This window comes from Cervus canadensis, chromosome X (genome assembly GCF_019320065.1).
Source record: "Cervus canadensis isolate Bull #8, Minnesota chromosome X, ASM1932006v1, whole genome shotgun sequence".
In the NCBI taxonomy this organism is placed as follows: Eukaryota; Metazoa; Chordata; class Mammalia; order Artiodactyla; family Cervidae; genus Cervus; species Cervus canadensis.
In genome coordinates this window covers 22,205,917-22,228,096 of record NC_057419.1, presented here as the reverse complement: position 1 = coordinate 22,228,096, position 22,180 = coordinate 22,205,917, and the positions used below count along the sequence as shown (strand labels likewise).

At 38.5% G+C, this 22,180-nt stretch overlaps 1 protein-coding gene across 8 annotated transcripts in view; it reads left to right on the top strand.

The window, feature by feature from the left end:
- The window catches only part of ADGRG2 (adhesion G protein-coupled receptor G2), a 122,770-nt gene that overhangs the window by 68,903 nt on the left and 31,687 nt on the right, over positions 1 to 22,180 (top strand). For 5 of the 8 annotated variants that reach the window (XM_043459078.1, XM_043459077.1, XM_043459072.1 and 2 more), the window contains 6 exons: positions 8,449 to 8,484; positions 12,102 to 12,149; positions 12,241 to 12,264; positions 13,699 to 13,737; positions 15,929 to 15,970; positions 19,356 to 19,409. In XM_043459078.1, coding sequence (XP_043315013.1) covers positions 8,449 to 8,484; positions 12,102 to 12,149; positions 12,241 to 12,264; positions 13,699 to 13,737; positions 15,929 to 15,970; positions 19,356 to 19,409 — 243 coding nt within the window. The remainder of the gene's footprint in view (positions 1 to 8,448; positions 8,485 to 12,101; positions 12,150 to 12,240; positions 12,265 to 13,698; positions 13,738 to 15,928; positions 15,971 to 19,355; positions 19,410 to 22,180) is intronic. The other 3 variants (XM_043459073.1, XM_043459074.1, XM_043459076.1) reach the window with 3 other exon arrangements.

Genomic DNA, 22,180 nt, shown 5'->3' with positions numbered 1-22,180 from the left:
CACACTCTTTCCTCATGCAGCCTATGGTGGGTAAATAAAACGAATTTTGAAGTAAAGAAATATGGTGTAAGTGACTACCTTTGCCACTTTTCTGGATTCACAATATTCTACTAGGTCATTTCAAGTCTCCTTCACCTCTGAAATAGTTTCTGTGAACTTCCATTTCCTGATGTGTGATACAAAATGATGGAACCCATGGTCTTTCTAGGAAATGTTGCTAAGCTAAGGAAACTTGTATTAGACAAACACAGTGTTATAGTAGATACTCTGACTCTTCAAGCATTAGCGAATAGATAGGAATGTTTTAGAATTAGAATGGAAATGACATCATACAAGTCTTCGAGAGAAACTACATGATTTTTTAAAAATGCTCCTCTGCAAATTATTTATATTGTTTGCATTAAGGGAAAAAAGTTTATTATATAAAGGTAAACTTGATCCAAGGACACAAAGTCATATAGCCTGAATTAACATTACAACTTACTGTGGAAACTGTGATAAAAATACTTTGTAAATGTAATATAATTTCATTTAAAGTAGTCGCCCCCATTTTACAGATGAATAAATACAAGCAGAGAAATGCCAGAAGTTTACTCATGGCAGAGCCAGCATTTGAACCTCTCCCTTAAGAGCCTAGTCTCTTATTCACATTTAAAGTCATTTAAGGAGGCATGCTCATTCATCCTTTGGAAATAGAGTGATCTGGATCAGTCTCTCAGGGAAGATGATATTTGAGCAACATTTGAAAGAGACACCAGGGCAAACCAAGAGGTTCTCTATGGGAAAAGTATTTCAGGCAGAGGGAGTAGCAAGTGCAAAGGCCCTGAAGTGAGGCTATGCCTGGTGTGTTGAAGAGACATCTGGGATGCCAAAGTAACTGAGGGGAGGGCCAGGGAGCTGAGGTCTGGATGGAGGACCATGTTTCATGGGCATGGAGGTAGATTCCATGAAGATGCCTGGACATAATGCCAGCATTCAATAGAGGCACACTCCCTTGCTGCCTCTTGAAGCACTAAGCAGCATTTACATAGCAGACTGAAAAGCTCCAGAAGCTACGAGCCTTTAGAAGTACAGTGAATCCAAGTCGTGGCTAGCATTTTACAATGGAAAGCACAACCCAGGTACTCCATTATCTGCACTGGCCTTGACCAGAAGCCTAGATTACTGTCTATATGTCTAACTGCACAGACACTGGGAAGTGGGGGATGATGCTCTCATATCACTCACCTGTCAGAAATAGTTTACTTCAAGGCTCTCCTTCCTAAAGTGCACGTCCTTCCTGGTGGAGCAGGGTGGATGGCCAGCAGGTCAGTGGCCCATCGTTTTAGATCACAGCCCAAGGTGAAAAGCAGCCCAATGTAGCAGGGCTGGAAAGGCTAGGCTCAGACCCTGGCTCTATCCCTTTCCATGTTATTTGACCTCCCTGTGCCTCAGTTTCCTCATCTGTAAAATGGGGATTACTTTCCATGTAATACTGTCATGAGGACTATGAGATAATATTTACTAAGTGCCGGGTCATATTAATGCTGTATACATGCTTGTTAACTTAAAATAGACTTTCTTTTTGGACTCTATTCTTCCCGGAAAAAAATGCATGTAAATACGCACAAAATGCATCTCCTAGGTTGTCTGCTAGTTCTGTTAACTCCTGAGAGAGGCCAGATCAGCTCTGGAGTGGTTCTTCTATCCTCACCCAGGAGAGGAGCAAGACCCAGAGGCTGGGGGATCAAGAACACATTTCACTCTTCCCATTTTGGCCAAGGCCCACCTACAATTGCCAGTTGTTTGCACTTGGGGAAATTCCATCAGCTAGGAGCTGAAGTTTTCTTTAGTGATGTCATTATTGTTTAATAAAAACGTTATGTCAGTATTTATTGAGCACTGTGACGTGAGATGGTCACAGCTCAAGTAAACACGGTTGTATCACTGTAGAAATGTTTTCATTCATTTTGTCTGTTATGTAGTAAAGTCTGAAAAATATGCTTCTTGGAAGAGTCCTTGAGAGCTAGTATCACAAAAAATATTGTTTTGTTTGGGGTTCCCATATAAGAGTACCTAAGGCGTGGTACCTTGTTTTGAATCATCTCTCATTGAAACAGTAATTCAATCCAGGGAAGGACTGTCACTGGATTACAAATTTTAGTTGGGTCTAAAATACTCTTGTTAACAGGTCTAGTCATTCTTTTTAGATCCACTCCTAAAAGATTAAGCCTTTATCTTTCCCATCCAACTTGGGTTGGGGGGATGTGCTGGGAGTAAAGAGTTATTACAACAGTCTCGGGTTTAAAGACAACCAACTGTCTCCCATTTGAAGTCTTACATTTCCCACATATCAAATAGCAGAAGAAAAGGAAAAACCTCAGAAACCTCACACATGACCTTGTATGACTTGGGTGCAGGTTGTTTTTGAGTTGATCCCAGGAATCAGGAGTGAGGGAGCAGGAAGAGCATTAGGAACAGAGGAAAGGTCAATAAGGTATAGTATTAAGATCGTTGCTGCAGGAGATGCTTGTTTGTTTGAATAGCCATTTTTGTGTTCCTTTGAAAGATATGTTAGGCAGGATGGAGTGACAGTTGTGGTTACTACTCCAGAGGGCAGATTCTGAGCAATAGCCATCTAAGAAGTACTATGTCATTCCTTCATGGACTCTGCCTCACTGCTCTCAGATCTGCCCATCTTTCCCTTGCTGTGCTTTGTATCACAGGGACCTGACCCCCTGCAGTGTTTGCATTAAATTCCTGCTCTTGAACTACCTGTCGTGTGTTTCTGATAGAGACTCCTTAATGATGTCATCAGGCAATCCAAACATATTTTGAACATCTGTCGCATATAAAGCCCTGCACTGGACTACTGAAGATAATAAAGCATCAAGCAGTTTAGCATTTAGTTGGGAAAACAAGACATACAGGGGAAAAGTTAAATATTAATAACAGTGCCCAATGGTATACACCCAAGTGCTAAGTAAATGGTGGAGTCAGTGAATACACTTTTAAGATAGAAAGAGGAGAGAGCCGTATTCATCAGCTTCATGCCAGAGCATGCTTTCAAGGGCTAGAGAGCTGACAGAGGTCATCTGAAACTTCCAATTTTGGAAGGGTAAAATTTTGGAATTTTATTTGAAATCTGATTTTTAAATGTTGGTAAGTAATTCAGACTTTCAAAAACTTCAGTTTGAGTCCCATCATGTGGGCAAGATAGAACAACGGAGCTCAATTGGAATTGTGGCCAGTGGTATGCATTTGGTGGCTGGCTCACTGAACTGGGGGAGAAGTCAAATGTGAAGAATGTTAGGATCCTTTCCAGTTGAGAAGATTCCAGCTCCTAATAATTCACTTAAGTGTGAGGCAATCAAGATCTGGGTTTAGAAGTGGGCAGTGTGCATGGGAAGAAAGAGATGAGAGAGAAGTTATGGAATATTAGTAATAATACTCCACATTTATATACTAACTTATGGTCTGCAGAGCTTATCATGGGAAGCAGAATAGAGGCCCAGAGGGTAGCCTCTGAAATCAGACTGCCGGGGTTCAAACCCCAGCTATACGGAGAATTCTGAGGGGGGCTTGGAACAATTCACAGAACCTTGCCCAGCCTTAGTTTCTCAAACACCAAAGAGGACTGATTCTAAGGAATCCACATAGTTCATAGAGTTGTTGACTGATTAAATAATAAAATATGTATGAAGCCCTTCACATGTCAAGCCTAGCTCACAGGAAGCATCAATCAGTGTTCACTATGACTGTCATCACACAACATTTCTTTTTAATCCTTGCAAAAGCTCCCTGCTGTGGTGAGAAGAGTGCACAGGATGGATGACTGGATCTGGGGGTGGGAGGTGGAGAATGGGAGGAGTCAGGAGTGAGACTTTGGTTCGTAAAGTCAGCTATATTGCTGAAACTAACTCTAGGGTTCTGGGCCCTTCACTTAACCCCTGTGGGTTTTTTTCTTCACAAAGTGTGGTTCCTTGCAACTCATTCTCTATAATTTTAAAAATTTGAATTTTTGAGTCAAGAGGAAAAATAATGACTCCCCAAAGATGTCCCCTCCTAATACCTGGAACCTTAAATATGTAGCCTTTAAGGGATTTTGCAGACATGATTAAAGATCAGGACTATGGGATGGAGAGATGATCCTGGATAGCCTGGGTGGGCACAGTCTAATCACTTGCATTCTTAAAAGTGGAAGAGAGAGGCAGAACAGTGATTCAGAGGGATGCTACATGAGAAGGACTTCCCCACCCCATCCACTGTAGCTAGCTTTGAAGATGCAGGAATGGAGCATGAGCCAAGAAATGTGGGTGTCTTCTAGAATTGAACCTTCTTACAGCCAGCAAGAAAATGAGGACCTGGGTGCTCCAACTGCAAGGAACTGCCATTTATCCAAATAAGGAGGACACACATTTTCCCTCGGCCTCTAGAAAGGAATGCAGGCTGTTGACACCCTGATTTTAGTCTGGCAAGACTGACCAGACCTGGTGGACTTCTGACCTGTAGAACTCTAACATAATGAATTTGCATTGTCTTAAACCACTAATTTCATGGTAATTTGTTACAGTAGCAACAGGAAACTAATGTACTAAAGTTTCCAGCTTAAATTGTTCAGCTGATGTTACTAAGTCAAGCTCACTCCGCTTGCTGCACAACAGGCCACTAAGTCTACAGACAGGTGTTGAGGCAAGGAATGACAACTATTTGGTAAGACAGCAGACCAAGAAGATGGCAGACTAATGTCTCAAAATAACCATTTTATGGGGTCTGGATGCCAGGTTCTTTTATAGAACAGAGTTGGGGGAGGTGAAGTAAAGGAAAAAGGCCATTTATCTTGAAAAATAGGGGGTATATTAATTTCTTTTCTGCAGCCATTTCCAGGTGGACAGGGTCAGATTGTCTCCCTGACAACTGAACAAAGGAACTTTAACAGAAAGAAGGGCAGGGTTCCCTGAGGCAGGCCATTATGTATGACGATATTAACAAAAGCAAAGAAAAGCAAAGGTTACAGTCAAAGAAACAGATCCAACGTGGAGTCAAAATTGTCCATTCCCTGTTACATTTCCAGCAGTCTATCAAATTCAAGAATGATTAGGTATGGAAATGCTGTGGGGTGATGAGGGACTAATTCTTAGAAATGTAGGGTTGGAGAGGCAATGAGAGTAAGGTGTTCACATGGCAGTGCTCAGGCCACACTTGGCCATGTGGGATTGGATTTGAGGAAGTGGTGGCAATAACTTTGAAAGAATGTGCCAGGGAGGTGATGTAGGGAAAGAGACTCCGTGGAGGAGAGGAGGGGGTCAGTTTCTTGAGTTGCCAGTTCCTCCACTTGACTTCCATTCAAACCTTAGACATGCCAAACTCCTGTTCATTATAATTGGAATATATGGACTTTGTTTTTAAAAAATCACTAGGGAGTCATATTGAATAAATTTTATAGACAGATCATGTAATTTTACTTATGGACTTAAGTCGACACTTCAATAAATGAATAATGCCTTGAAATTTGCTTTTTGTAAGTTTCCAAAGAAAAGTCTGAAAAATTTAAGTGTTTTTCCTTTCATTGCTTGTGAATCTTTTTAACAATGGAAATGTTTTGTCTCCTAAGAGTGGCATGGAACTCAAATATATGACTCACTGGAAATGCCGACCACCTCTTTGCTAGTAATAAATGGGAAGTGAGTTAGGAGAGAGCCCAAGAGAAACAGAGGCTGATACTCAGGAAAGTGGAAGGCCTATGGGGACATCTCTATGTTGAACTAGGAGGAGTGATGTGGAGCATTATAATCAGAGACAGAAAAAGTGAATAAAATGTTAGTCATTGATAATTGGGCCATTAGAAGGGGGGAAAAAAGCCAAAGGAAAAAAGTGGACAATAACAGTTTAAAAATCTCTAGCTTTTATTTACTGGATTCCCTCCCTTCATCAGTGTAGGTCTCTGCTGGGAGCCCTGTAGGCTAGACTGGTCTAGCCCTTGATCTATGTTTTGATCAGGTTTTTCTTGACTGTGAGTCCATGCCTACCAAACCTGTCTACCCAGAGATGGCCCAGTAAAGTTCCCTTCTCTACTCTGGCTCTTCTGTTACCCCTGAGTTGTCCATTTCCTCTAGCATCTAAGAAAGAGGTAAAACACAAATCAGCCCCTTTCTCTGTGGGTATATAGTTCTCATCAAAGGAATTTACAATGGAGAAGGTAGAAACCATTGGTGACTCAGGTCAGCCACTGGGCAAAATTAAAAAGGAAGCAATATTATCCTGTGTTGTCCTGCAGCATCACTCTTCATCCCTTTTTCCTGATCTCAACTTTTCCTCAGTGCTGTTCTGTCTGTGCCATGTTCCCACCCCTACTCTACCTCACCTGCCTAAACCAATGTGTCATTTTCAGGTAGCCCATACTGAATGCTGATTCTTCCCAGAAATTTTCAACATGGTTCAGGATGGTAGATCTTTACTACATAATAAGACTTCAGCCAATTGGAATTAATTCATTCTAAGTTGTGAATGACTGATTTCTCCTTAGTGCTCCCAGGAGCATCCTCAAAATTAAAATCCTGTTAATGCAACAGACTCTTTTGATTGGTGGAATATTAAGGTAGAATGAGGGATATATTGAAGGACAGAGACTGAGAAGAGGCAGTGCCAATTAAATTAGGGAATCAAGGCACTAACTACTCTGCGCTATCCACTTGAACACTCATTCAGTGTGCTTTCAAGCAGAACTGGGTTTTATTTATCCCAGAAAATAATCAGTACCCTACCACCATTTAAGGAAAATAGGTTCCCACAAGTTACCAGGTATGTTTCACTGTGCAATTTTAGTTTTCAGTATACTTATTCTTTCTTTTTAATTGTGTATCAGATACTACTATGGAAATAACCACTCCTTTGTAACTAAAAACAGTTAAAAAATTTATAAGGCAATACCCTATGTGGGTTAGAGTTTGGGAAAGTAATAGTTATGTACTGCAAAGGGCAGTATAAATTGGTCTGTTTTCTGTAGGTCATTTTGGCAATCAAAATTCATGGAATTTCTGAAGGAAATAACTGAGTGTGTATGCAAAAATTTACCAAGAGGATTTCTTGCAGCATTTTTGTAATCATGACAAATTGTACACACTAAAATGTCCATAAAAGGATGTTTATAAATAAGTGGCACATCCAATCAATGAAATGCAATGCAGTCATCACAAAATTATATTGGGGATAATAATTGTTTAATGATACAGCACAATGTTTAGGATATAGTGTTATGAGAAAAATCATGTTACAAATAGAAATTTGTGACATGATCTTATTGTACATTGTTGTTGCTCAGTCATATTCGACTCTTTGCGACCCCATGAACTGTAGCACACCAGGCTTCCCTGTCCTTCACTATCTCCCAGAGTTTGCTCAAACTCACGTCCACTGAGTCAGTGATACCATCTAACCATCTCATCCTTTGTTGCCGCCTTCTCCTCCTGCCCTCAATCTTTCCCAGCATCAGGGTCTTTTGCAATGAGTCGGCTGTTTGCATCAGGTGGCCAAAGTATTGGAGCTTCAGCTTTAGCATCAGTCCTTCCAGTGAATATTCAGGGTTGATTTCCTTTAGGATTGACTGGTTTGATCTTGCAGTCCAAGGGACTTGCAAGAATCTTCTCCAGCACCACAGATTTATATGTATTATCTCTGGATGGTGAAATTATAGGTCGTTTTAATTTTCTTTGTTTTGTTTATCTGTGTTTTCTGAAGTTTCTCCAATAAGTGTATTCATTTTCATTGAGAAAAAATAGAATTACTTTTCTTTTAAGGAATCTGAGCATCCTCCCAAAATAAATAACACAACAGTTCTTGTAGTTTTTATACCCAGAGGCATCTGATCTAGTTTAACTCAGAATAAATAAGTGGTTTAATTAGAGGTATAAAGTCTGTGCTAATAGGTATAAAAAGAAATACAGTTAAGGGAAGTTTAATTTATGCAGGTATACACATTTACACATTCTAATGAACATTAGCCAACAACCAGTTCTTAGTCATCATTTTTAGTTTGAAATGTACTAGACCATTTTATAACAAATATATAGAGCACTGTCAATAGTTAAATTGGAAGAATTGCTTCACCAGAGATAAGTCTTTGTGGAGAATTGATAGAACTGATTAGACTGTTGAAAATAATAGTAAATTATCATACTGCCCTCTTTTGGTAGCTATTTGTAATTCATTTTACATTCACTCTCATTAAAGATGTTAATGTACAAATTCATGTACTAACTAAACCAATTTTGTTGATTTAAAATTTTTTTCATTGAAGTATAGTTGATTTACTGTCAATGTTGTGTTTCAGGTATACAGCAAAGTGGTTCAGCTATATATATATTCCTTTTCAAATTCTTTATAGGTTATTGAATATTGTGCCCTGTGTTATACAGTAGGTCCTTGTTGTTTATCTACAAGCTAACTTTAAATCACCTTTTTCCTCAACAGAACATGCTTACAATTCCAGTTTGCTGTCACCATCTGGTAAGACTGTTATTTCATGACTTTGGGGGCATTTCAGGAAAATATTCTAAAAGTTCTCCATGCAGTGTCAGATCCAGCAGAATTGTTTTCTTGCATGAAGCTTAATTAAATTCTGTCATTAAACCTACACCTGAGAAATCAATAGCAAAAGACAACAGGACAAGCATACCTATCCCTCCACATTGTTAAACAGCTGGAGACTAAATTGTGGATTTTCATCATGGTAGCTACTAATGTTCTTCAATGTTCTTTTTAGTATTCTAGTTCATAAGTCTCCTGAAGAGTATCAAGAACATAAACATGCTGAATGTTGCTGTAGAGCATTGAAATGTTCTCTTAAATATGCTTCCTTAGCACTGCACTAAATGAATATCTTTCAAAAGGCTTAGGACTCATGAGAATGGGAAGGCAAATGAATTAAAAAATTTATAACTGGGACCCATCTTGGCAGGAACCAGGAACAGAACCCACATTTGAGACTGCTGGCTGTAATGGGACCTCAGGGATAAAGTGGTCCCGCCATCCCTTCGTTTTTTTTTTTTTAATTTTTATTTTTTATTTTTATTTTTTTATTATTTTTTTTTTTATTAGTTGGAAGCTAATTACTTCACAACATTTCAGTGGGTTTTGTCATACATTGATATGAATCAGCCATAGATTTACACGTATTCCCCATCCCGATCCCCCCTCCCACCTCCCTCTCCACCCGATTCCTCTGGGTCTTCCCAGTGCACCAGGCCCGAGCACGTGTCTCATGCATCCCACCTGGGCTGGTGATCTGTTTCACCATAGATAGTATACATGCTGTTCTTTCGAAACATCCCACCCTCACCTTCTCCCACAGAGTTCAAAAGTCTGTTCTGTACTTCTGTGTCTCTTTTTCTGTTTTGCATATAGGGTTATCGTTACCATCTTTCTAAATTCCATATATATGTGTTAGCATGCTGTAATGTTCTTTATCTTTCTCCGCCATCCCTTAGTTAATGACACAGTGATGCCTGTAACAATTGAGTAACTTAATTTCACAGAGCCTTTTGCCTCAAGAGGCAGCAGGTAGCTTCTCTGACTCCTCCTTCTGTATTTCTCTCTTTCTGTAACATATATGTAACAATCTTTTGTTACAGAACAATTTTTTTCTTGTATGAGGAGTGAGTCAACTCATGTTCTGTCCTTCAGTTCAGTTCAGTCACTCAGTCATGTCCGACTCTTTGCGATCCCATGAATCGCAGCACGCCAGGCCTCCCTGTCCTCACCAGCTCCTGGAGTTTACTCAGACTCATATCCATCGAGTCGGTGATGCCATCCAACCATCTCATCCTCTGTCGTCCCCTTCTCTTCCTGCCCCCAATCCCTCCCAGCATCAGGGTCTTTTCCAATGAGTCAACTCTTCACATCAGGTGGCCACAGTATTGGAGTTTCAGCTTCAGCATCAGTCTTTCCAATGAACACCCAGGACTGATCTCCTTTAGGATGGACTGGTTGGATCTCCTTGCAGTCCAAGGGACTCTTAAGAGTCTTCTCCAACACCACAGTTCAAAAGCATCAATTTTTTAGCGCTCAGCTTTCTTCACAGTCCAACTCTCACATCCATTCATGACCACTGAAAAAACCATAGCCTTGACTAGACAGACCTTTGTTGGCAAAGTAATGTCTCTGCTTTTTAATATGCTGTCAAAATTGGTCAAGCGTCTTCCAAGGAGCTTCCAAGGAGCAAGCGTCTTTTTATTTCATGGCTGCAATCACCATCTGCAGTGATTTTGGAGCCCCCCAAAATAAAGTCTGACACTGTTTCCACTGTTTCCCCATCTATTTCCCATGAAGTGATGGGACCAGATGCCATGTCCTTAGTTGCATGAAAATGAGTTTCTACTGTTATTAATTCTGTCACTTAAAATTAGTAATCACTGTTACAGCTCATGCACATACTACATGCCTAGGAGTCTTCCGACACTCATTCCGCTTCCAGTCTTACAGTATAGTAATCTTACAGTATAGGGATCATTATATTCACATTTAGATGAGGAAACTGATGCTCAGACAGGATGAAACTTGCTCATTCTCTGGAGCCACACTACTTGGGTTTGAATTTGGCCACTACCCTCCCATCTCCATTGCTAGCTGTGTGACTTTGGACAAATTCCTTCACCTTACTGTGCCTCAGTTTCTTCATCTATAACTTGGGGAGAATAACAGTACTTACTTCATAGGGAAGTTGTGAAAATGAAATGAGATAACACATGTGCCCGGCACAGAGTAAACCCTCAGCAAGTAATAGCGATTGTTATTAAGTCATCAGGCAAAGATTCAGACCCAGGATGGCAAATCTCCAAAGCCCAAGCTCTTTTTACTAAGCTAGTTTGCTCCTTCGTTGTTACACTTCTAGGATAAAATGAACCACTGTACTTTTCTTGTGCTACATTAGTCTTCTTAGACTTAATCATAGTGATATCTTTGCAAAGCCCTGTTTGCATGGAATGAGGTCAGGGTTTGGAAGCATACACGAATGCTAGGGCACAGTCTTGGGGCCCAAGGGGGAAAGCCAGCATACATCCAGGGATGGACAGACAGCTGTGCCTGCAGGCCTCTTTGGGTGGTGTTACCATTCAGAAAAATTAATAGTCATTCATTAAAAACCAGCTTTGGCCAATTATATTGTTCTGCCCCCAAAATAAAGAATTCTGTATTCACACTTTGAATGTTATTGCTCAAGAACTGCCTTGCTTCTCAAGAAATATACTTGGTAAGTTTTAAAAATGTAGTTAAATAAATAAATGAAAGAACTAAAAAAATGTAGTCAATGACAAAATTTGGAAGCAATAATGTAGGACAGACAGGGTGTGTGTGTTTCAGCCAGCGCATGAGTGGTCTCAAACAGGCCAGCCAAGTGCCTCGACACACCCAGATGTTGTCCTTACCAGCTGAATATCAGGCTCCCTACTGCAAAGCTTCTTTTAGTTGTAAACTGTTTCTTTGTCCTGTGTATATGGAGAGGTCAAGCTATTGGATCTTTTTAATATTTAAACATACAAAGCGTGTGCAATAGACTGATCTGTTAGTGTAAGTGGAGTTATTCCACAGGAAATTTACAATCTGATTGATTGCCTTAATAGCAGCCATATTTTAAAATAACTTACCAGGAAATTGTGTTAGGTAGTACACTATTATAGAGTGATAGCAATGTTGTTTTTTTAAATCCTAAATTCACTGTGAGTAGAGTTACCAGGTGTGATTATAAACAGAGTAGAACCTGTGTGTCAAATTATTAAACTATAACATGTCTAGAACTGTCTGGCTGAAAAAATCTGAAAATACTTTGTTGTGGTCCCTAAACTTATTTCCATAATATTCTATACATCACAGCAGGCTTTGCAGTCGAGTCTTACGTTGGCTGTGAAATGAAATAGTTATATTTATTTCATCTCCTAGGTCCTTTCTTTGTGATTTTCTGATAAAATGTATGCTCACTGAGTGATTATGGGACTTACAGATTAAATTAGATATTGGTCTGATAGCATGTTGTCTATTTTTCATAATTGTATCTCAAAAGGTCTAACTCCTTAAAATTCAGTACATAAATTTGTTTCAAAGTATTTATTGGAATTTTTTTTCTCCTGCAGCTGAATTATCTCGCATTGATTTTGTCCCCTACTCCAATGGTACTCCAGGCAAGATTTTGAAAAAATTTAACTTAGATTTACCCCAACTTGTTAAGTTTTGCTTTAATTATACTTTTGTCTTTTTTCTTTGGGATAAAAGAGGTTGAAACTACAAGCCTAAATGGTAAGAAGTTTTCTAAAGCAAATAAAAATTGAACCCTTAATATAATGAATGAATGTGTAATGAATGATATTTAAAGTTTCCTTATTCAAATAACAAACACGAACACAAAAAATCCCCCAGACCCTCAACCCTGGAGAGCAACCTAGACTTTTTGCTTTATCGTGGAGGGAGAACAGTGTCTGCCACTCCAACTATTCTCTGAAAGGAAAGAATTATCGATCACATTTTGAGAGCTTTCCTTATTTTCCGGAACCATGCCAACACACTGTACAGGACAGATTGTTTAAATGGGAAAAGCACATCCAGTGACTTTAATATGATTCAGCCTGGATTTAGAGGCACAGAGTGTTCAAAGACAGCCTTTTACAGATGATTTTATGAATTTTTAAATAGTATCAAATACCAAAAAAAAAAAAAAAAACCACCACTCTGGCTTCAGGAAAAGAGCAAAGAATTGGGCTGAATTCGAGAGAGGTGGGCAAGGCAGCACACTTTGTTCCCTTCCTCTGTGGGTAGACAGCTTCCATCTTACTGCAGTCAAAACCCAACACTTTTCACAATCCCTTAGTTAAGATGAAATCTCACCATGTGGTTGGTGGTTAAGGAGCTAAACAATTAAGAGATGCAACGCATGCTGATCGAAACTGGTTTAAATTCACTTTTGGTCCAGTGGGAAGGGCCAGACATTATCATTTTTATGTGCAATTACTTTTTTACAGTGAAAGAAAAGCTTCAAAATCACTTTGGCAGTAGTTTTTAGATCCCATTTATGTGGGTTTTTTTTAAAAAGTATGATAATATAATACATATCTTTTTTTTCCCCTTTAAATTTCATCCAGAATAATAAATTTAGAAGGATTTTCATTTAAAGAAATACCAATAGGATAGATTTTAAGTAAAACAAGATCAAAATGAGATTACCTTAAGTGAATACCATGTTCAAGATCTCCGAATTTAAATTAGAATTCCTTAAAGTTTGCTTTATAAGAGTATACCATTAGGTACAAATGCATTAAGCATCCACAGGGCTATGTATTAAAGTTAGTACTAACTGTAGAAGTGTCATATCCCTTAGGGACTTTTATTGTGATAGAGAAAAAAGGGGACAAAATATTAAGCAACATGAATGAGTTTATTTAAATGTAGTAATTATAGGAGTGTTGCTGTATTTTAGGTACATAACATGTGTTCAGGAAACACATTTTTAAATGAATGAATGCTTCTCAGGCATTGTCTGTGGGAGTTGGGGAGTGGATAATGTGGTAAGGGTGTGGGCAGCACATACATTTGCTAGTGCCACCTGGCTTTTGCAAAACTCTTTTAATTAACTTCTCCAGGATTTGAGGGAAAGTGAAATGTTTAAGGAACCTATGAAGATGCATGTATTTGTTAATCATGCCAATAATTGTGCTAATTTTTATTATTTTATTTCAGATGCTACTTCAAGCGTGTTATCTACTTTGAACAGAACAGGTACTGTCCAGTTATTTCTGAATATAATAACTTGTCTTCTGTGGCTTCTTGAGTTTCTCACTGTGTTCCTCTGGGTTAGTAAAAGTTATCTCCTTGCCCATTTCCTATGATTCCAACTGTTGACTTATTACTCATTTTACTTTGACCCTGAACTATATAGATTTGGTGTCACCACACTTCTGAGCTTCCAAACTCTTATGGCAATAGCATTCCATTTAAAATAACATATTAAATGAAATTTAAATAAAATAACATATTTAAGTAAAATAATAGTAGTAATTCATCTTAACTCATAAAAATGAGGAATATAGAAAAATGCAAAGAGGAAAATTATAATCATTTTTAATATTACTTTCCTAAGACTATTACTGATAATAATTTGGTATATTTCCATTCACTATCATATATACATATATAGTATGTATATGTGTAAAACAAAATTGTCATAGTTTACATAAATTTTTATATCTTGCCCTTTTGACTTCATACTAAGCTATAAATTTTCCAGCATCCATTACTACTTTTTTGCTTCAGTTGATTTTAGTTATTTATTTTTGCCACTTCATTTATTTTTTTAATTGAAGGATAATTGCTTTACAGAATTTTGTGGTTTTCTGTCAAACATCAGCAAGCATCAGCCATAGGTACACCCATGTCCCCTCCCTCCTGAACCTCCCTCCCATCTCCCTCTCCATCTCACCCTTCTAGATTGTCACAGAGACCCTGTTCAGCATCCACAACTATTAGTGACTTGATAATATTCCATCTTGTACCATATGTGAACATTAAATTTGTTTTTACTTTTCAAATAGAAATTGTTGCAGTGAACATCCTTGTGCCAATATCTCTGCATTCCTCCCTGATTTCTGTAGAATGAGCTTCAAGGATTGGACTTATTTGGGTCATCATTATGAATATTTTAAGGCCCTTGACACCTACTACGCAATTACCTTCTAGAAAAGTTATACCCAACAACATTCCTGCCAGCAATGGATGAGAATGTGTAACTGTACCTTTGCCCGGAGCTGAGACTATGTCATATTATTATATCTTCCTCTCAATTCCATAGGTTCCCTTTTGCATTTTTTATTTGTGAGGCTGAAGAACTTTCTTCCCTAAAAGCACTTTCTTTTTTCACTAGAACCAGGAGATCATTTCACAGTTGTGTTTTATTTACTCTGGAAAGGAATGTATTGGAGCAAGCAGTATATTTAAAGGATCCTTAATGCAAAATGCTATCAGCTTTTATGATTACCACCAATCATTGCCCATGGCTCTTTCACATACTGAAACAGAAACTCGTCAATAACATATAGAAATGAGATTTCTGAAACTCAGAATACCATCATCATTAAGTGCTCCTCCAAGATCTGACTTTGATGTTTTCTTCAGAACTTGCCACTAACCCTAGGAGACAGACCTTCTTAGCAAGTCTGTGCCCTGAACACAGTCTCTTACATGATCCTTACAGTAAGGATTTATGAGCCTGATTCTCTCTTCACTGGAAACTGAGCCATGGGCTCTGTCCCCAGAGTATGTTGACAAGGTATTTCTAAGGTTTGCTTCCTGAGAATATGTTAATATTTGCCTATGAATCAAGACTTTGAACAATTCTCTCCTGGTTCTGCTATGAGCTTTTTGTATGACTGTAGTTGGATATTCTCTACATCTCTGAGGATAATTTTATCTGTCAGTAATACTACATTATTATTATATTAATGCCTTAAGAAAATAACAGGATACTTCACAATATTAGAGTATCGTAGCAATGTTTTCAATCTTGTGTTTACTGTTTACATTAATTTTCATTCTGAATTGCCCTCTCTTTACAACCTATCACCTAAAGATCCTTATAATGACTTAATTCTGCATGTCTAAAGTATACGTCCACATTGATTTGTCTAGCAGCAGCGCATGGAAAATGTGGTAGAATTATACAAGCAGTGGGGTATGTAACAGATGTGATCCAACTGGGGAAACAGCAGTCCAGATCCAGACCCACCCTCTGCCAATGTTGTATGATCTGAGTACGTAAAGCTCATTTCACCCTGCTGCTGAGATGACCAATAGTCTCTTGAAGGTGTCAACAGTATGATTTTCTTAGCAGTTCACTGAAATGATACTCATGGCAAATTGTTTTTAAAAAAATAAGTAGCAATTCTGCTCTAATGTTTAAATTGCTTCTTTGCAGAAAAAACTAAAATCACTATAGTAAAAACCTTCAATGCATCAGGTATGGCTTCTTCTCAATATCTAGATTTTCTTTTCTTATACCTAAAGTTAAACAAATAGTGCTGGGTGTTTATATTTTCTTTCACCTTTTTCTTGTCTTTTAAAAATGAAATCTGTTCACAATGAATAGATGTTTATGGGCTGGGTACCTTAAATTGTACTAAGTGTTTGGGGTTACATAATAATGTACTATGTTGTGTGCTGTGCTTAGCTGCTCAGTCGTGTCCAACTCTTTGTGACCCCATAGACTGTAGCCCGCCAGGCTCCTCTGTCCATGGGATTCTCCAGGCAAGAATACTGGAGTGGGTTGCCATGCCCTCCTCCAGGGGATCTTCCCAACCCAGGGATCGAACCCAGGTTTCCCGCATTGCAGGAGGATTCTTTACTGTCTGAGCCACCAGGGAATAAATCATTATTATATAATAATAGTTAGACACAATTCCCACTCTCTAGAATCTCCTAGTCTATGGGGAGAGACAAGAGAAACAAACAGGTAACTATATGAACATATGAGCGAATAAAGGCAATGATTACACAAGTGTTTCTGACATGGTTAAGAGGCATGGGAGATAGAAGGGCTGCTGCTAATGATTATCAGTGATGTGCAGTTTATGAAGGAAAGATTCTTAGAGGAGTGAACCTCAAAAATTATTTAAATCCAAAAAAATATGTACTTTTAAGTACCTATTATAAGATTAAGGATTCATGATTTGTTTAACAGAGGCTTCCAATTGATTCAAAGCAGGTTTGGCAAACTATGGCCTGTGGGCCAAATATGACCCACCATCTATGCTTGTAAATAAAGTTTTATTGGAACACCACCATGTGCTTTTGTTTATACACATTGTCTATGGCTGCTTTCCTGCCACAGTGAATAGTAAAGTAGTTGCAACAGAGACAAAAAATATTTTAGACACACAAAGCCCCAAATATTTACTATTTGACCCATTACAGCCAAAGTTTTCTCACTCATGATTTAAATGCTGACCTGTAGCCATATCCTTGGGGGGAAATTATGGATAACAGCCCCAGCAATTGGAAAGAAAATTCTCAGTATGAATGGATAGCAGAAGGCATATATCACTGGAAATGAAGGTACTACTAAAAATTTAGAGAAACAGGAGAGATGATAGAATGAAAAGTTTAGTGAGCAATAGACCAATGGTTGTAAAGAACATATAAACCATTACAACCCACCATCTGTATATTCTATAGTATTTGCATAGTATATGTTTTCAATGAGTTATATCCATAAGTAAGTATATTTTAAATGAAATTTTTCTATTTTGGTGTGGGTAACACTGCTGGACCAGTATAGAGATCTACATGTCAGGCACCTTTTGCCATCTAAACTGTTTGCTCACAGAATCAAAACCCTTAGCTGAAACATGATGCCTACACACCAAACGTCAACTAAATCATTCTGGCAGGAATCACATCACATGTACTAACTCAAATTATAATTTTAGTTTATATCCAAACTAGTTCTCTTGGGAAAGAATTAAGCACTCATAAAGTGCAGTAGAAATAAAATAGCAACCAGACATTGCATACATAATTCTGACCAAACCAGACCTAACAAGGACAGGAAAATATTTCTTAATATGACAACCTTTTCCCTTCAGCAGTCTGCTAATACACAATCAACATTTGCCCCTCACTTTTGTTATAGATTTCTGATAATTCGCCAAAAGGATGAAATTAATGAAGGAAAGATTCTCAGTGGAGTAAATTTTGAGCTCTTTTCAAATCAAAGAAAAGATGTACCTCTCCTTTCACCAAAGGAGAAGGTATTTCTCAGGTTAATATTTGTGAAGTTTTTTGTTCTAACATGGCTTATTTCTCCTCCCACTCATCTCTGCCTCCTTTGTATGCTTATGTCATCTATTGTACTGGCCATCACTCCATTTTGCCTTCACTATAACTTTTTATAACATCATGTGAAATGCCATGGTGGATGAAGCACAAGCTGGAATCAAGATTGCCAGGAGAAATATCAATAACTTAAGATACGCAGATGACACCACCCTTATGGCAGAAAGTGAAGAAGAACTAAAATGCCTCTTGATGAAAGTGAAAGAGGAGAATGAAAAAGCTGGCTTAAAACTTAACTTTCAGAAAACTAAGATCATGGCATACGGTCCCATCACTTCATGGCAAATAGATGGGGAAACAATGGAAACAGTGTCAGACTTCATTTTCTTGGGCTCCAAAATCACTGCAGATGGTAACTGCAGCCATGAAATTAAAAGACGCTTGCTCCTTGGAAGAAAAGCTATGACCGACCTAGATAGCAACCTAAAAAGCAGAGACATTACTTTGCCAACAAAGGTCCATCTAGTCAAAGCTATGGTTTTTCCAGTAGTCATGTATAGATGTGAGAGTTGGACTATAAAGAAAGCTGAGCTCCAAATAATTGATGTTTTTGAACTGTGGTGTTAGAGAAGACTCTTGAGAGTCCCTTGGACTGCAAGGAGATCCAACCAGTCCGTCCTAAAGGAAATCAGTCCTGAATATTCATTGGAAAGACTGATGCTGAAACTGAAACTCCAATACTTTCGCTCCTTCATGCAAAGAACTGAATCATTGGAAAAGACCCTGATGCTGGTAAAGACTGAAGGCGGGAGGAGAAGGGGACAACAGAGGATGAGATGGCTGGATGGCATCATCGACTTGATGGCATGAGTTTGAGCAAGCTCCAAGAGTTGGTGATGGACAGGGAAGCCTGGTGTGCTGCAGTCCATGGGGTTGCAAAGAGTCAGACACGACTGAGCAGCTAAACTTATAACTTTTTATTTACTGGCCAGTATCCCTCACTAGATTGTAAGCTCCTTGAGGGCATGGTCTGTATCTGGAACCTCCCAAAGCCTATAGAAGGTGGGAGATGTTCAGCCAGTACTTTTTGACTTTTACAGTTTTTGCCCTTGTGAAAAGATACCACACATTGATGTTATTTCATACATATGTTTACATAAGGAGCTAAGACCAGCATTAGAGTGTTCATCGACTCTCAGGAAAGTAAAGAGGATCTATGAGTAAGGAAGGGCTATTTCATTTAAAGTCTCTATACTCAGTTGTATTCATGCTCTTCCTTCTTTATTGGGCAGAAGAGGGATTAATTGGGAATGGGACAAAGACATTTTTGGGAGGAGTAGGGGATCAGATACTGACACACTAAAGAATGGTGTGAGTCCACTTCCATGGCTTAACTACTAAGAAATGAAAACTCATTCCTTTAGTCTTTGTGGAATTAATCATAGCCAATTATATCCAGCATATAGTATTTTGGGTACATGTTCAATGCCTGAATTTGTGAATTCTTTTAATGTTGTATTTAAGTGCAGGTGTTAACATGTTTAACCCGCTGGGTTGTGTTTTCTTTGCAGGTGTCAAACCCCCGAGAAATATCTGCAATTTGTCATCTATTTGCAATGACTCAGGTTAGTTCTTGTGTACACTACACATGATCAAATAAATTAGCTCCACAGAGAAACGGTTTGTTTTCCTGCTGTTAAGTATATGATGTGGGACCCTCTGATTTATCTCTTTTCATCACACCTGGCTACCCAGAGTCTCAAATGAAAACCAAAGCAAATTTTAGATATGACTGAAAGTGAGATAATGGGTTAACTCCTTTAATATGAGAACATGAAACTCTGCAGCAAATATTTTTCACCGTAGCTAATATCCTTAAGAGTTGATTCATGAACATAATTAATAATGGATTTAATTATTGAAAGCCATTTCTTATATATAAAGTCCTCAAGCTTTTCCATAGGACCTTCAGTATTATAACTTAGAAACAGGATGTTGTCTTTTGCCAAAAATAAAACAAACTGCTCTGCTAGAATGTTGAAAATCTCACATACACCTAGTTTAATTGGACACTAATTCCAGGAGTGCCCATAGTGTATTTTGCCATCACTAACTAAGACTGTCCACTGTTTTTAAAAATTAAAATGGAAACCTCTTGAGAACATACTATTTTTGAAATGGGAATATTTTCCCTTCTGCATGGGCCAGAAGGAGTGAAGCAACCACTTTTCTCACGTTGGTTTGGCTCTCTGGCCTCCCTTATTAAAACCAATGAAAGCAGATGTGAAAAACAGAAAAAACATGGTGTGACAGGTCAGAACTGGATCATGGGAAGAGAGAAGAGGAAGGTAACAGAGTATTTTATAATGTTAAAAGTTTTAGTGTGGCTCCAATGATATTAAAAAAGCCAATAATTATAGGAATGCTTTCCTTTTATTCTGTTCCTTTTAACAGTTTAATACTTTGTTTGTAAAACATAGGAAACAATTTCAAGTAACATAAGTTAAGGTTGGATAGTTGAGAAAACAAGCAAACTTCCCATTGAAAGAATGTTCCACAAACACTTTCTATATTTGTGAATATAAGGTTTACTTACATGAGCTTTCTGCTAGTAGTATTCTCCAGGTTGAATATAGCAGGAAAATATTAAGTGACTTTGATTAAAGAAAAAAAACTTGTTGGATACATTTCACTTTCATATATTGTGTAACTCTCTTCTCTCCTTCTCACCTCCCTCCCCTCGTACCCCTCTCTTCACTGGATACTCCATAATTTCATTATTTTCATGCTTCATTTATGTTTTGGACTGGTGACTAATGTCTAGCTTAATGTTATGTCTACATGATGTTTGATAACTGTTTGAAAGTTGAACATTTAGTAAAAAAAAAAAAACCCTGGTCATCTTGAATAACAGATGCCAGGAAGCTGGTTGGAGTAATGTTTTCCCCAGTTAAGCTACTGAATTGACCATTTGTTTTAGTGTCTGGTGAAAACAACCTTTTCAGGGGAGCAACTCTTTTGGCACCAGAATTTCCACAATATCCTGCCAGAAACCTTCACTTCTTACAGATTCCAATCTGGATTTATTAAGGGGAATGGAGGCTGGTGAGAAAACTGGGAGCTGACCAGGTAGAGTCAGGCTGAGGGTCAAAAGGTAGTGGCTTCCTGGCTGCTCTGCTCCCATTGTATGCCCAGCACATTCATGAAACTGAACATGTGCTGAATAAGACTGAAGGATGAACTTGGAGAATGGAGAGGCAAGGGAGAAAAATTGTGTGTCAGCACACATACAGTTGCTAAATAAGTTTTTAAAAGCTAAGATTTTAGCAAAAATGGACAAGCAATTCTATGCATTTATAAATTATCTTTGGGCTTCCCTGGTGGCTCAGTGGTGAAGAGTCAGCCTGCCAATGCAGGAGATGTGAGTTTGATCCCTGGGTCAGGAAGATCCCCTGAAGAAGGAAATGGCAACTTGCTCCAGTATTCTTGCCTGGGAAATCCATGGACAGAGGAGTCTGGTGGGCTCCAAGTCCATGGGGATCGCAAGAGTCAGACACGACTGAGCAACTAAACAACAGCAACTGATTATCTTTGCTTTTAATAATTATGTAGTATATTAACTTAAATTTCAGTATCAATATGCAGAGTTTGGGGTTCTCAGTAGAAAGGTGACTGGAAAAGGGAAATCATGTTCGCTGGTCTAAATGGCATTGTCAGCCATTTTAAGTGGAAGTGGACTGCTGGGTCCTTGGCTATGGGAATCAGTTGTATTTTGGAGTGCAATGAAAGATGAGATTGGGAGGCCGTCCAGCCTCTAGCTCAGGAGTTGGCAAACTACTGCACATAGTTCAAACAATAGCCTGTCACATGTTTTTGTAAATAAAGTTTCACTGGAACACAGCCATGCCATGCATTTATATTTTGACTATGGCTGCTCTTACACTATAACCACAAAGTTGTATAGTTTGAACAGAGAACATATAGCCCACAAAAGCTTCAAATATTTATTTTCTGATCTCTTAGAGAAAAGTTGGTTGAGCCCTGCTCTAGTTTATATGATATCCTTGCCTTTCTGCTCAGGAGGCCAGTTTTTTGTCTCTGTAGATTATGAAGTGCACACAGTGTACTTCTGTTAAGGAGTCTCTGTTTTATTAGTTTCCACATGGAGCCAAAGCCCCTCAGAGTATACCCTGAAGGAAATGCTTTGAGTTCTGAAATTGAGCTCAGTATTTCTCAAAGCAGGTGTTTTCAGAACAGAGTTTTCTGGCGTTTCTGGGATGAAAGTCATAAGTTGTTCAACTGAAGAAAGGATTTGCTCTGCATTCTATTCAGGTTTCAAAGCAAAATCTCAACTGTGTTCCTAGGAAAGATAGTGCATTTGGTAACTGCATTTTAA